The 15,851-nt window shown below is 40.0% G+C and overlaps 2 protein-coding genes across 11 annotated transcripts in view; one reads left to right on the top strand and one right to left on the bottom strand.

Annotated features, from left to right (window-relative positions):
- FNDC7 (fibronectin type III domain containing 7) overlaps nt 1-4,759 on the top strand; it is a 22,700-nt gene extending 17,941 nt beyond the window's left edge. For 6 of the 7 annotated variants that reach the window (XM_081865828.1, XM_081865832.1, XM_081865834.1 and 3 more), the window contains one exon: nt 1,537-2,560. In XM_081865828.1, the coding sequence (XP_081721954.1) occupies nt 1,537-1,985 (449 nt within the window). In that variant the 3' untranslated portion in view covers nt 1,986-2,560. Of the gene's footprint in view, nt 1-1,536; nt 2,561-2,658; nt 2,689-3,432 lie in introns of those variants that run through there. The other variant, XM_081865830.1, reaches the window with a different exon arrangement.
- Nucleotides 4,482-15,819, bottom strand: PRPF38B (pre-mRNA processing factor 38B). Of its 4 annotated transcripts, XM_081865961.1 has the most exons (6): nt 15,328-15,819; nt 10,614-10,682; nt 9,699-9,850; nt 9,556-9,616; nt 7,332-7,555; nt 4,482-6,570 (listed from the first exon to the last, which is right to left on the bottom strand). In XM_081865961.1, the coding sequence occupies exons 1-6, from the start codon at nt 15,673-15,675 to the stop codon at nt 5,715-5,717; spliced, it is 1,710 nt and encodes a 569-aa protein (XP_081722087.1). In that variant the 5' UTR covers nt 15,676-15,819; the 3' UTR covers nt 4,482-5,714. The 4 variants fall into 4 exon arrangements, with proteins under 4 accessions (XP_081722087.1, XP_081722088.1, XP_081722089.1 ...); XM_081865962.1 differs by lacking the exon at nt 15,328-15,819 and having other exon boundaries at nt 10,604-10,682; XM_081865963.1 differs by lacking the exons at nt 10,614-10,682; nt 15,328-15,819 and having other exon boundaries at nt 9,542-9,616; nt 9,699-9,717.
- Between the last annotated feature and the right edge of the window lie 32 nt (nt 15,820-15,851).

Here is a 15,851-nt window from a genome sequence, read left to right as displayed (position 1 = left end):
GTCGTGACTGACTCTGGGGTTGTGGCGCTCATCTTGCTTTACTGGCCGAGGGAGCCGGTGTACAGCTTCCTGGTCATGTGGCCAGCATGACTAAGCTGCTTCTGGCGAACCAGAGCAGCACACGGAAACGCCGTTTTCCTTCCCGCCAGAGCGATACCTATTTATCTACTTGCACACTGAGGTGCTTTCGAACTGCTAGGTTGGCAGGAGCAGGGACTGAGTAACGGGAGCTTACCCCGTCGCGGGGATTCGAACCGCTGACCTTCTGATTGGCAAGTCCTAGGCTCTGTGGTCAAAACAAAATAAAAAAATTCCTTCCAGTAGCACCTTAAAGACCAACTGAGTTAGTTCTAGGTATGAGCTTTCGTGTGCATGCACACTTCTTCAGATACACTGAAGCAGAAGTCACCGGACCTTTCTATATAGTGAGAAGGTGGGGAGGGGTATTACTCAGAAGGGTGGTGGGAATGGGTGATTGGCAGATAGCTGCGATGAGCCTGTTGACGACTCTTAACGACTGCAATAGGTCTAACAGGAAAAAGCAAGGGGTGAGAAGGTGAAAAATGGCTTTGTCATGTATAATGAGATAAGAATCCAATGTCTTTATTCAAACCAGGTCTCTCCATAGTTTTAAGTTTGGTGATAAGTTGCAATTCAGCAGCTTCTCTTTCCAGTCTATTTCTGAAATTCCTTTGTAATAGAACAGCTACTTTGAGATCTTGTATAGAATGTCCTGGGAGATTGAAGTGTTCTCCTACTGGTTTTTCTGTCTTGTGGTTCCTGATGTCGGATTTATGTCCATTTATTCTTTGGCGTAAGGTCTGGCCTGTTTGTCCAATATAGAGAGCTGAAGGACACTGTTGGCATTTTATGGCATACACAATGTTAGACGATGAGCAATTAAATAGTCCCGAGATGGTATGTGTGATGTTGTTGGGGCCAGTAATGGTGTTGTCCGGGTGTATGTGGCAGCAAAGTTGGCATCTGGGTTTATTGCAGGCTCTGGTGCCAGTGTCCGTGTTAAGTCTGGTTATAGTATTATTGTGGGTTAGGAGTTGTTTAAGATTGGGGGGCTGTCTGGAGGCAATGAAAGGTCTTCCTCCCAGAGCTTGAGAAAGAGAACTGTCATTGTCCAGGAGAGGTTGTAGATCTCTGATGATGCGTTGTACTGTTTTAACTTGGGAGCTGTATGTGATGACTAGAGGTGTTCTGTTATTTTCTTTTTTGGGTCTGTCTTGCAGCAAGTTCTCTCTGGGTATCAGTCTGGCTCTGATGATCTGTTGTCTAACTTCATCTGCTAACTTCATCTTCATCTAACTTCATCTGGTTTAACCCACAGCACCACCTGTGTCCCTTACTGTCCTAGACAACTCCTAAAAGCTTACACTTTGAGAGAACCTACAGTACTTTATTAGGACATTCTGAAAATTTTCTCCTTTTCAATTGATAAAAAAGAAATCTGACCACTTTCTCGTCTATCCCCCAAGAGGAATGAGCAAACTGAATTAAGTGTTCTTGGTTGTTTTCCTCCTTTAGGTGCTTGCTGCCCTTCTGGGGTTAAGCTATATAGACTGGGCAACAATGGCATACGAATATATTGGCGGACATCCAAAGGTTCAATCAACTATAGTACAGATCTTTATGGCTCAAAAGGAAATTTCACCTGTACACCAAACACAGACCTGACTTATTGTGATATTACCGAGATACCCTGTGGTGATGTCTATACAGTTGTGGTGTCACCTGTAACTGATAGCAAGGGATCAAAACCTGCATTTTGTCCTAAGAAGATATATTCAGGTAATGACTTGTGGACCTTTGGCAGTAATGGCAAAAGGGGACAAAAACTGGGCCTTAAGATAGTGGAAGTGAAGAAAAACTCTGGAAACTCCTTGAAACAGTCTACACTTGGTGGCTGCTGCACAGAGCTCTTATCACATGAAATCTCCATGCCATTGTCAGCCAGTTCTGGTGATGGGTTATAGTGGCATGGCAACTGTCTCTACCTGAAGGTGTGTGGGCATGATTCCATTCTATTCATCTTAGCCACTGTTGCATCTGATGAAATCAACTCATCCATAAAAGCTTATGCCAAAATAAATGTATTCTACTTTAGGGTCCTGCAAGACTCTTGTTTTTGCATGGATTATGGTTTCTGTGTAGCTACCTTTAAACACAATAGAGCTGCCGATACTGCAGTGGCTAACAGTATTTCTAGAAAATACTTATAGCAGCTTGTCAACGATCCCTTCCCCCCAGTCCAGACATGTGCTTGCCAGTGAAGACTGATCTGAATTATTCAGATTTGTGGGGTTACATTCTCCATACAGGTAATATAATATTGGTATTTATTCTGAAAACAGCTGTTGTTGAATTTCTACCCATTTAGAAGCATGTTTATTGACTGAATCTTAGTCAAACTCCAATTCATTGCATTTTCGAATTTTCAAGTTAAAACCATCACTTTAAATTAAAACAAATTGGTTATGTTTTTTTTCTAAGTTACATTGTGAAATCCTCTTTGGAAAGCACCATTCAATTATTCCTTCTATCTGTCTGTGTGTGTGTGTGTGTGTGTGTGTGTGTGTCTGTGTGTGTGTCTGTGTGTGTGTGTATATATATATATATATATATGTAATTTTGCATTTCATTTTCTAGTGACATGCTCCGGAAGTTCAGTAGGAATGGGTAAGTGATTGTATCAAATTACTCTTCTAATAAATCAATATGTTTTACCTAAGCTGAAAATTCTTTTAAATATCTTTTGGGTTTCTGTTTGTTAAAAATCAATTTTATCAGAGGCCAAATTGCACTGTTTTATTTTCCATACCTTTTGCAAATAAATATATCATAGTCAATAAAGTTTGGGTTGTATCCAACGGTGTCACTCAGATTATAGCAAGGCCCTCATTAGTGGAACAAGAAAGCAATTTCCAGCCATTTAAGGAAATCAGCAGCAGCAGCAACAAAACACCAGTCACTTTTGTTTCTAGAGGAATTTGTTCTCAAATTTATACAAGTTTCTCAACCCTGACCATGAGGTAAACATTGATTCACACAATCTCCACAAGAGGCAATTACCAATCTAAATATTGGTAGATGTTAAAAGCTACCTTATGTCAAGGCTCAAACTGCAAATGTATTTCCAATACAAGTATTTCTAGTCTACTAATATTACCATCATCCTATGCATTTTCCTGAAGATCTTCAGGAGTCAAAATAGTCCCCCTGCGCCCCCTCTCCCCCACCTATCATCAGGAAGGTTGCATGGTCCTCAAGGGAATCAAGTCCCAGCACTTCTCATTTTACAAACTAAAATGCTGGGAAACTACATTTTACCCATGTAGGATTGATAAAAATGAGACGAAGTTTTAAAAATAAAGTCACTCAAGTCTAAATTGCTGTGTTTAAACAATTTGAATAATATTCCAGTGATTTACAGAGGAAAGCGAAGTTCAGAACACTACCAAGTACTACAGGAAAAGAGAGAATGAACCAAGCAGGTAAGACTTATCAAAGTATTATTTCAGTCAGTTTTGTGTTTGGACTGAGATTTAATACTATTGTTGAGGCTTTCAGTTCCTTGGTTAATACACCACTCTGGCTACCATGTCCTTTCTTGAGACTGATGCAGCAGTAACTTCTGTCCCTACAGCTAATGCAACCTCCTTGTTCGCTACCAAGCAGAACCTCTTGTCATTCTACCATCACAACTGGCTCCCATTATTTGTATTGACTCCTGCAGCACCTATTAGATCAGGATGGCTAGTCATCAGTCTTGGAGACAGGAGCTTTCTATATTCCAGCTTTCTACCTGCTGTGTGATTGCCACAACACAAGGCTGATATCCCTTCTCTTATGGGGAGCCATTACTGACAGCGTTTTCATAATACATGAGACAAACTGCCAGCTCTAAGACAAATGCCAACTACCACATGTTCAAGATACAGGTTTTCTCTTCTATGTTTTGGAGGAGGGGCAACTTATTTTCACCATTAAGCTTGGTAATTATTAGTGAGCTGAAAGGGTAAAATGAAGTCCAGAGATAAAAAGGCAATTTTTTAAAAAATTGTACCTTGGTTCCCAAACGGCTTAGCTGTCGAACAAATCAGCTCCTGAACGCTGCAAACCCGGAAGTGTGTGTTCCGGTTTGCAAACGTTTTTTGGAAGCCAAACATCTGATGCGGCTTCCATGGTTTCCGACTGAGTGCAGGAAGCTCCTGCAGCCAACTGGAAGCTGTGCCTTGGTTTTCTAACGGTTTCGGGAGTCGAATGGACTCTCGAAACGGATTAAGTTTGAGAACCAAGGTACCACTGTACTCACAACTGGGAAGCTGGCCTGCCATATAGTTCTATCATTCCATTGATATGATGGGCAACCTGCTTGTTACACAACGAACTGGTGTTTTTACTGTTTATGAGTAATAAGCCCAAAATGATTTTTTTGCAGCTGGCAATGAACAAGTGGGGATAGCCACAAATAAATTAATCCAGTCTTTATTCCAGAGATTTTATATTTCTTATACAGGTCACTAAAACAAGTCTACCAAACAGAAATGAACTGTTGTGATATGATTTCTCTTTCAATACTGCATTTTGACATTATCTCACAAGTAATCAGTGTTTGAAAAAAATTATCTAGTTTTTCTGTTGCATGAGAGAAATTCTTCATCTCAAGCAATGACCACAGTCTTTGTAAAAAAAAAAAAAAAGACACATTATGCATTTTAAAAAAAACACTATGAAGATGCTTTACTTTTCATTTATAAAAAATTATTTGGAAGCTTGAAATTGAAGTTTGCTGCTTGACCTTATTTTTCATCTTCCTGTCTCCTCCCTGATTCTGCCACTTTCACCTTTGTTAATCTATGGTTGTTTCATAAAGCACAGGGCAGTGGCACAACAGTTTTAATGAAAACCCTGGGGAGATCATAGTGAAATAATATTTACATGAGCAATAAAAGCTAGCCAGAAAGTCTATGTAGAGATGGTAGATAGGCTTATAAATCTTAACAGTGACCCTATGAGGTAGCACTGACTACAACATAAACCTTAGGAAAGCCTAAACCCCTGCCTTAAATTGCTACCTCCTTGAAAAGCCTACTCTAAATGCAACACTTTCTTTAGTTTCACAAATAAAATGTATTTTAAATGCTTTCCCAGGACAAGAGGTACAAATGGACACAAGTTCTAGAACTGCAACCTTCATGGATGTTCAATGCACATAAATATTTTAGATATAATACACGTTCAAGATCCATCCTTAAGAGCTTCTGCCATACTATTATGCAAAGCACAGCCATGCTAAGTCAAAGATAGAAACCATAATTCCACATCTATAAAACAAAGTAGAATTAGTGGCAGTTTTATTGCCGTATACAAATTTAACCAACATGGCAAACCATGCCAAAAGGATTAGAACAGTTTCAGGACGTATGTACAGATTGTACATTTTGGAAACATTTGAACAATAAAAAAAAATGCACAAACAGATTCGTATCATGAATTTAACTAAACAAATGGGCTGGAAATAGTTAACGCATTTAACGGGATTACAAAGGCACTTCCCTACTCAAAATAGGAAATGACAATCTGCAGCCTAGAGGGAGGTTGAAGAAGAGTGCTTATCAACTACTGCACAATTTCAACTGTAAGAAAAAATAAGCAAGATTTCAAAACATTTATAGGATTCAATGTGATCCACTTCTGAACATTCATACAGTCTCATCTTTGTTTTTAGATTGTTTTTCTTGATTCTCTCGTTCTGTACTTTGGCTCCTCTGATGATCATGTTTGTCTGAGTGGTCCTTATCACTGTGATCGTGTTTATGGGAACGTTCTTTGCTTTTGCTACGTTTTCGTGATCTCTCTTTACTGGGACTAAGGTCTCGTTTTCGGGACTTTTCAGCACTATCAGTTCTTCCTCTGCTTCCACTTCTGCTTCGCTTATTTGATTTCTCTTTGCTTTCACTTTTGTGTTTACTTGACTTCTCTTTACTCCTGCTTCTACTGTGCTTGCCAGCATTCCTACTCACACTTCTGCTCCTATGCTTCCGGTCCCTACTTCGGCTCCTGCTATGCTTCCTTTCTTTCTTGGAATCTCTTTTATCATCCCTATGTTTCCTTTCATCTTTTTCATCTTTATGTCTCCTCTCATCAATTTCACTCTTGCTTTTTCTGTCCTTTGATTTTTCTCTAGAACGATCTCTCTCCCTAGAGCGCTCTCTTTCCTTTTCAACACCTCTCTCTTTCTCATAGTCACGCTCCTTCCTTCTACTACGTTCATTTTCTTTCTCCCTCTCCCTCTCCCTGTCTCTCCTGTCTCCTTTTCGATCACGACTTCGACTTCTGTGCCTCTCTCGGCTTCTACTTCGTCTTCGCTCCAATGCCCGATCAGAACTTCGAGATCTTCGCCTCTCCCTCTCCTTAGCTTCTCGCTCTAGTCTTTGTCTTTCCCTCTCCCGTTCCAATTCTCTATCAAAGCTGGATGACCCACGGCCTTCACGATGACGACTTCTGCTTCTTGATCTTCTAGGTGACCTCCTGGGGCTCAAGGACCTTCTTGGAGACCTACATGAAAAGAAATGCTTAAGAAATTGAATTTTCCCAACAAGAGTTTCAGCAAACTTTCACATTGTACTTTGTATACCCTTCTCGTTCTATTTCCCTGTACTTATCAAGTGTACCAAATCATCCAATATTTTTTAGAGGTCTGCATAAATATTAATAAAGTGCTCTACAGCTGGTGTTAGTGTATAGTAGAGTAGGCAAACAGTACACCATGGTCTGTTGATAGACCACTGGATAGTTTCAGGTAGACTACCTAGCACTTGATGATTGCTAGGATTCTTGCAAATACTATTGGCCTAGGTGAACGCTAGCTCCAGCCAAGCCAAAGTGCATATTCTGGATAATAAACATTAAATGATGCCTTGTTCCAAGTATACATTTGCACCTCATAATTTTAAAACACACGTGGACCATATCTATCTGGTAAGGAAAAGAAGGAAAACCATACATGCCTAGAATCAACCCACCCTAGATAAAAGGCTATGTACTTGTGCCAGCAGACTCTTACTTTAGCCATATACACTAAGTTAAACAAAACATAGCGCAGCTCATCTGCTATATGGGAATACCACCATTCCTATAAAGGAATTGTAAGGATTATTGAGATAATGTATGTGAAGCTATCTAAAGTACTACATAAATGCTATTACTCATTTAGAAGACCACACTGCAAACATAACTACAAAAAGTTTTGATTATGTGAAATTATAGGATGAGAACATCTAAATTAAGTAACTTATTTTGTAAAGTTAATGTATAACCTTGAACGTCTACGTTCCGCATGCCTGTCTACTTCTTCTACTCCCTCCTTGCCATCCTTCTTGATTTTTCTAGGCCTGGCTTTAATTTGTTGATCAATGTTCTTTTGTACTGGTACAGGAATCCTTGGAAATAACGTAGAAAACCATTCCAGCTTAGTTAGAAAAGAGCGCAGCATTTCTCCAATGGTCATGACACAGCCGCCACCTGCTTTCACATCAAGGTCCTTCAAAAAACAAACACAAAACAGAACACAAATTCTGAATGTAAGAAACCATCTAGAGTTTCCTTTAGAACAAATGCTACTATACTGATTGCCATCTTTCAAGTTTCAAATATGACGGCTTAGCTGTTTCTGCTGGTAAATAAGTTGCCTAAGAACTTCAACTCTTGTACCTTTGCATTTGGCCCTACGTTATAGAGTGGGAGTTGGACTTAATGCATATGCATGCAGGTGCATACCAATCCTGCAGCCAAATAGTAAAGGGCTCATGTCTCAACAGATTAGTGTAACATTTGCTTACACAGCTGGCTTGTATGCTACCATCTTTTACTGTTATGCCACAAAATAGATCGTAACTTGCTTGACATTAATTCTCATTTTTGAGGATTGTGGTCACAACTGAACAATTGAGGATGACTATTTCCTGTCTAAAAATAACCAGAAAAAGTTGTAGTAGAAAATGGACCCTGCCTAAATCGGAAGCAATAGCAAACCAACTGCCATGAAGCAGTGAGGTTTCTAATTTAGAGTTATGCAAAAAAATAAATAAAGGAACAAATAATTGGAAACGCATAATCCATGATGACCATTGTCTCGGAAAAGGGTCATTACCGCATGAAGGCCTTCTTGCTATGCCCTCTCACAGCTCAGGACATGTTAGTCAGCTATTGTCAGGCCCAAACCTATAGTGCAAGCACACAAGGAAAGTGAGATTTGTTATCTAAAACAGGAAGAGAAAATCTCAATGTAAAATTGCTTGCACTCACACACATTTAAGTGTTCAGATATACAGTATTTCCAAACAAAACTGCACAGAGATCTAAAGAAGAAAATAAAACACTGGCTTAAATGTAGTACCCGAAGTGGTACATACAAAAATAAGAGCATCAGTGAAAAAGTCAAAGCACTAACAACATTTAGCTAGATACATCCAGAGACACAACGCTGAACTGCTTTCACATCTTCAACAGTGGCAAACTGAGATAAATGTTAATATGTAGAAATGATACTTCTGTGTTACTACAGTTGTGTTACTACATGAAAGAGGCCAAAGTGATCATAAAGCAGTTAATGAACAGGAGCCAAGAATGCCATTCTGTATTATTAGATTAAGGGAAGTCAAAATATATGCCATTAGAGCAAAAACTACAAGCATAAAATAGTCATGTAACCTTAAAAAGAGCACTGCGTAGTCTAAGCGAGACATTACAATTGTGTACTGGATCCCTAAAGGTCTTTTTTTGCATGGGATCTAAACATTTACTGTGGCAGTAACTAGCAAAGTACACTGCAAGGTATTAGTATGAATCATCAACGACTACTTCTAGAGGCAAAATTCAATAGTTCCTATAACATAAAATATACTTAGGACAAAGGCTGAAATCTGAGAAGCAGATTAATGTGTGGTAAAAATGCTGCGGAAAAGAGAATCCACACTAAAAATAGCACATGTGCACTGGAGGAAATTACCCCTTTCAGCAGTTTCTGTATGGCCTTATTATCACTATTTGAAAGTTAAGAGGTTAAAAGCAATTTGCTAGTTCAGTGGCAGTGCTATCAATTGAAAATTTTAGAAAGCAACTACAGACTGTAGCTGTGTTCACATGCTGTTGGACTGCAGATGCCCCATTCAATTCTGCTTCGTCATTGTCCATTTACTTTCACGTAAACAAACAAACAAACAAACAAACACCCACCTGATTTTTCAGGTTTCATACTTGGTTAAAAGATTGTCCCATACTGTAGTTATCTTTCTAAGTATGCATTCCATTTCCCCCCAAGCAGTTAGGCTGGTGATATATTCAATTCCAACTTAATTTAAGGGTGTAAGAATGTCCTGTAGTCTCTGTTCATTGCAAGTTTGCAAACCATTAAAGATGAGAAAGGTTTTACTTTTCGCATGGTTAAAAACTGTTTTCCAACATACAGAAGTTCATCTCAAAGTTACTTTACTTAAGATTTCAGAAAGAAAAGAAAGTAAATTATTACCCTTGTTGACATACCTCCTCATCATCAAGAAAGGATTCAAACCAGTCCCATAAATCAGTTGGAGGCTGTGTGTACCTTGAAGTACAAAGAGACTGTGTAAATTTAATAACATTTTTTGCAGCAAAGTTAGCTGACAGTTAAGTATATGGCTACTTACCTAATATACATGAATCCAAGGGCCCTAATAAAGGGGGAGTCCGTATGAGTTATCAACCCCATCACTTGCTTACGGGTAAGCTTCAGGGTAAATAGCTTGTACAGGAGGCAAAAGGCTGTAGACACTATACCTCCAGTTCCAACACCACGCACCTTTAGAGATTAGGAGGAAGAGAAATACAACTCATGTAACACTAGAGAGTAAGACACTGAAGAGAAATACTTTTCACTTCAGTACATATAACATTAATGGGTTTTTTTCTGCAAGTTTGTAAGCTCAACACTTAAGGAAGGTCATCTGATTCACTTAGAAGTTGCTGAGCAGTGGGTGACTGCGCTAACATTTCCTGAAGTTGAAGAGCCCCATCCAGACATTAGGCCTACAATATTTTTGGAGGAGGTATGACTGGATTTAGTCTCCACTTCCAACTATCGAACCAGGAATGCATGGAAACTTCCCAATGGCCTAAGCTGATTGAGATCTGAATCTTAATTTTTAAAAAATAATAACCAAAGAATTTCAAGTGAAATGAAATAATTGTGAGGCGTGAAAGTTAAGCAGATTTAGCATGGTTTATATAGAATATTTTTTGAAATTCAAAACTTTACTTGGGAATTATTTTTGAACTATTTGTGAACATTTGATGATGTAACAATTCAATCATATGCACTTGTCTTGCATTGTTTAGAATCCAACATTTTCTTTTTCATTCCCTATTACAAGTACCAAATCAGTCACACTAACTTCAAAATAATAAGCCCACAATGACCAGTCAGTTAAGGCTTTAGTGGCATAATCTATCAATTAACTTGATTAGAGCTTACAACACTAAATTTTCTGCTGAGTTCAATGTTGCATTTTGGAAATGATTAGCTACCATATAAAAAACTTCAGAAGGCACGTACTTCTACTTACCCCTCCGCACATCCCTGTCTGGCCTGCTGTTTTTCTGCTGCCTTTCTCCCAAGGCTCAACATGTGTAACCTGAAAACAATAAAGCAATTAATCAACCCATCATCATTTTAGATTTACATTTTAACTCAGACTGTACTAAGCACAGTGTGTTATTGACACACCCATTCCTATTGCCCCCGCCCTCAGCAAATAGTAAGGACAAATCATTCCTCAACCCCAAGTACAATACAAAATGAGCTAGAGGTGTACTTGCAAATATCTATTTAAAACTAAGGTCATGACTCATATCATATACATAATTATTTGAGAATAAGCTGTCAAATTTTTTGGACTTGCTTTTAAATAAACATGCAGGATTTGACTGTCAATCTGACTTTTACATTTTCAGAATACAAATATAGCACTTCAAATAATATTTATTATTATGGCCTATGAGATGATTGGTAAATTTTGATAGGCTAGAGGTTCCAGGAGACAATAGTCTGTTCTTCAGACAAATCATGCAGTGATGTCACCTGGTTATCACTTTTCTACTTTACGCCCTCTAACTATCTTTCTCTACAAAGTGCTCAGCTATTCAATTATTAATACCTTACCAACTTTTCATTTTCTATTTCAAGAAAATTACACTAGCTCAGTTATTATGCATTTAATTTTGTTTATCTTATGTCCATCACTCTGGTATTCTATATTAAGTGGTTTATAAATTCTAAACATGAATAATAAATGGCAAGTGTATGGTTGTGCAAAGTAGTGGTGACTTAGGCAAGAAGCCAAGGAATGGAGAAAGTAGTTCTGTTTGCTAGGGGTCCACAAATTTTGGCTGGTCCTAGTAACCAGCTAAAATTTGGCTCCACACTACATGTGTGCCTATGACAAGGGGAGGAATATTTTGTCATTGATGTCATTTTGAACTTCAGAGGCATTCTGAAGCTTGTTCCTATTACACCAAACTTGAAAAACATCTGACTATTTTCAGAGTCTTTGTAAAAGACAACAAGCCATTCTTCAGAAAGGTCAGAAATTAGGGGCTCCTGCCAATATACACAATAATCACCAACCGTTAATGGACCCCTGCCATTACCTAAAGGGACTTTGAGTTCATTTGTTGAAGAACTGACTCTTGTGTGGACTGTGACCATCAAAGCCTATAAGCATTACAATACAGCTTCTTCCCAAGCTGTACGTTTCCGAGCAGAATTCAAAGTGTTGGTGCTGACTTTTAAAGCCCTAAACGGCCTTGGCCCAGTATACCTGAAGGAGCGTTTCCGTCCCCATCATTCAGCCCAGACACTAAGGTCCACCTCTGAGGGCCTTCTGGCAGTTCCCTCACTGTGAGAAGTGAGGTTACAAGGAACCAGGCAGAGGGCCTTCTCGGTAGTGGCGCCCGTCCTGGGAATGCCCTTCCATCAGGAAATAAACAACTATCTGACTTTTAGAATACAGTGGTACCTCTGGATGCGAACGGGATCTGTTCTGGAGCCCCGTTCGCATCCTGAGTAGAATATAACACGTGACTGCACGTCTTGCCGCTTCCGCGCATGACGTCATTTTGAGCGTCTGCGCATGTGGCGAAACCTGGAAGTAACGCACTCCATTACTTCCGGGTCACTGCGGAGCGCAACCCGAAAATACTTAACCTGAAGCTACTTCAACCCGAGGTATGACTGTAGGCAACCCTGTTTAGGGAAGTTTTTAATGTTTGATATTTTATCATGTTTCTAATATTCTGTTGGGAGCCACCCAGAGTGGCTGGGAAAACCCAGCCAGATTGATGGGATATGAATAATAATAATAATAATAATAATAATAATAATAATAATATAGCATGATTTGCTCCAAGATACATGGGAAGAGAACATGTTGTGGCTCTTCACCTCCTCATCTCTGTACCGATTTCCAGGCATGAAATTATTGTACAGTGCGTGCTCTTCTCAATCTAGTCCAGGTTTTCTATGCTATCTTCACAGTGGGAAGGGCTCCTACTTCAGTGTTACAGGTGCCATTTTGCTCTGTGCACATATTCAACTGAAAAATAATTAAAAGCTTGGAGACGACAGAGAGTATGATTCTAAGGCTCACCACTGTTTGTTCACAGTACAGCATGGTTTCACATTACATTGAAACCATCTCCAAGGCTGCAATTCTATCCATGCTAAGAAGCTTGTAAATCTCAGTGTAATAAAGAGCATACATTTGAGTAAATGTGATTCCTCTACATTTCATATGAAAACTATTTCAACTTGTTCTTATTTATTTGAAGTATTTCCAATATACATGATTTACATATGTAAGACAATTTTGACTGACAAATTACAGAAACTTAATAGCTTTCCCCATGTTTCCTATGTTTTAATTTAAGCATGAATGAAACATGTTATTTGAAAATGTTGCTTTAAATTAACTTTGGGGGTAAAGGAGGAAGTATGAAAAAAAACGAAGGTAAAGGAGGCAGTATGAAAAAAAAAACAAAGGAAGGAAAAAATGAGGAAAGCAAATCTTAATCAAATAATAGAAATTGTAAAATAAAATAATAGAATCACAGAGTTGGAAGGATCCCCATGGATCATCTAGTCCAACCCCATGTGATGCAGGAATATGCACCCATATGAGGATCAAATCCTTGACTTTGGTGTTTTCAGCACCACGCTCTTATCAACCGAGGTAACCAGCATATCAGATATAACTGACATTTCTGGCAAGTATATCTTACATTTTGGTCGTCTTTGGAAGGGCACCGGTGGCAGGAGGCCTTATTAGGGAAAGCACACCTCGGTTTAAGAACGGTTTTGGTTTAAGGACGGACTTCCGGAACAGATTAAGTTTGTAAACCAAGGTACCACGGTATATTAAGTGGTATAGAAATTAAAGAATCAGTAGTCAATATTTTGCTTAAGGTAGCATTTTTTGAAAGTGAGGCAATTTAAATGTAGATGGACCCTACAAGCTCTAGAAAAAAATCATTTGCTAGTTAAAAAGAATGAGGTTTTGTTGCTTTTAAATTAAGTGGTAAAAAGAGTCACACTATGCCACACTATAACCACTGAATGATCAGCAAGAGAAAAAGCCAATGCAATTAACCGAAGGTCGTAATGCCTCCCGGAAAATGCAGATAGATCTGATTTCCCTATATTTGATGTTATGAAGATATGGATTAAGAGAACAGAAGTGGAGAAAAACTTGGAACATAAACACACTTATCTATGAGCTCAATTAATTTAAATTCAATAGCCCAATCTAACAGCCCACTTGATTTCTGCTTGTGCTCCCCCCCAAAAGTCCTGAGCATATCAAATTATTCTATAACAAAGTATGCTAAGTGATTCATTAGAAACAATGTAACCTATGGAGAGTTCAAGTCCTTCCTCCTGTATTCCCTCAAGTCCCATACCAAAGTTATTTGAAAAGGACCAGAAAGTACAGAAAAATAAGTGAATTTAAAAGGCAAGTAGCTTGTAGCTATATCTGTCTGTAAGAAAACCCCCCCACCAAAATCTAGTTGGGTAGTACTTTTATTGAGACTACCCAAAATGTCATAAACATGTGGCACTTTTGAGTTCTTCAGAACTGTTAATCAGTTATGATACACAAAAGGGGTGTGGTTGGAGAATAATAAATGGCTACATCATTAGCCCCATTTTTTAACTGTTTACCCCTCCGCTCCCTTTTGTGACAATCTGGTTGGTCCCAAATTACTTACTCCACTGTGAATTTAGGTAATTTTAAGATATCTAAGTGGTGGGCTAGGTTCTGGGTGAAAGATGGGGAAGTTGTGGCTCTCCATATGTTTTTCGACTCCAAAAACACCTGAAAGGCCACAGGCTTCCCATCATTGTGTTTAGCTCCGCAATTCAGGCTCACACCTGAACAGCAACGTTTCAAAGCTTAAACTGGTTCATAGAAAATAAATGACAGTCATAATCTTCCAGGTTACAGAACCCCAATTTAATCAATGAAAGACTCTGTTAGCAGCCATAAGAATGACTGAAAGCAGGGTCACATAGATCAAACTAAACAGCTTTTACTCACAGCATCTGAAATACACAGCATATTAGAATTCCATTTTAAGACGGCCAAAATCAATTAGTAATTAGGCCTCAAATTTTAACTTATTAGCATTAAGATTAGGACAGTGTTATGTTGGTATACAGCCAACGTAACAGAGTATGCAGCGTGCTGGTTACCTCCTGCTGAATTCCTCAACCGCCTGTTTTAGATCTTTGGCTAGGAAAGGACGTGAACATGCTGCCCAGTGCAATCGCCAGTTTTAACACACACGCAGCGCTGGCATTAAGTTTCTAAATTCAACCAACATACAAGTCTGACTGGTAAGATATGGGGGGGTGGGGGTGGGAAGAGAGATAGAGATCGAGATCTGGAGTCTGGACTGAGACAAAGAATTGCATAGCCATTTCCCAAAGAAAAAAGTAGCCACATTACAACTACATCGCCTTCTCTCTGACGATCGTGGGAAGAAATAGGTCAGCATCTCCCATTTTGATGGCGAGACTAGAATAAAATATTCATTATTATTAAAAAATAGTATGGGGATGGATTGTGGAAGAGACAGCTGCGAAGAGCCTTATGTTTTTGGGCCCAGGCCAGATGAGATCTGCTCGGCCACGCGGTGATGAGCGAACCAAAGGATTTGAAAACAAGAATCTCGCCGGCTTCCTCCGAAAGGACCTAGTTCCTTCCCGGGTTCCCGGCTCACCTTGAAGTAGATTTCGTCGACCACCTCGTGGTAGGTCTTGAGCTCGTAAAGCTGCACCTTGAAGTAGGGCGAGGAGAGGATGTTGGTGAGGATCATGGGGTTCAGGTTCATGGTCTTCTCGTTCCCCCACAGGGGCAGCACGTTGCCCTGCTTCCCCGAGGCCGCCGGCTTGGGCCCCGCGCTCTGCAGCGGCAGCGGAGGAGACAAAACGGCGCCGGCCTGCGGGAGCGGGAGAGGCGGCGGCTGCTGCTGTTGGCCTCCCGGCTGATGCTGAGGCGACTGCTGCTGGTGCTGCTGCTGCTGTTGGTGGCAGTTCCCGGCGCCCACGACGGGGCAGTTGTTGGCCATGGCGTCGCCGGAGAGGGGCGACTCCCGCTCACACCGAAACAGCGGTCGGCCGAGCAAAGGCCGCAGCGGCGACGAGGCGAGCGGAAGCCTCTCGGGGAGAACGCTGCCGAGCCGAGCTCCGCCAACCGCCAACAAGATGGCGGCCGCTGCGGAAGTGACGGAAGGGCCTTCCCGGG

The sequence above is a fragment of the Podarcis erhardii genome, assembly GCF_964252035.2.
Source record: "Podarcis erhardii genome assembly, chromosome: 6".
NCBI lineage: Eukaryota > Metazoa > Chordata > Lepidosauria > Squamata > Lacertidae > Podarcis > Podarcis erhardii.
This window is presented reverse-complemented; position numbering and strand designations above follow the sequence as displayed.

Excerpts from the sequence above, each read along its gene's own strand:
- PRPF38B (XM_081865961.1), bottom strand. The coding sequence starts at position 15,675 with ATGGCCAACAACTGCCCCGTCGTGGGCGCCGGGAACTGCCACCAACAG. Across the intron at positions 10,683-15,327 it reads TCGACGAAATCTACTTCAAG|GTTACACATGTTGAGCCTTG; the intron begins GTGAGCCGGGAA and ends TATTGTTTTCAG. Across the intron at positions 6,571-7,331 it reads GCGGAACGTAGACGTTCAAG|GTCTCCAAGAAGGTCCTTGA; the intron begins GTTATACATTAA and ends CTTTTCATGTAG.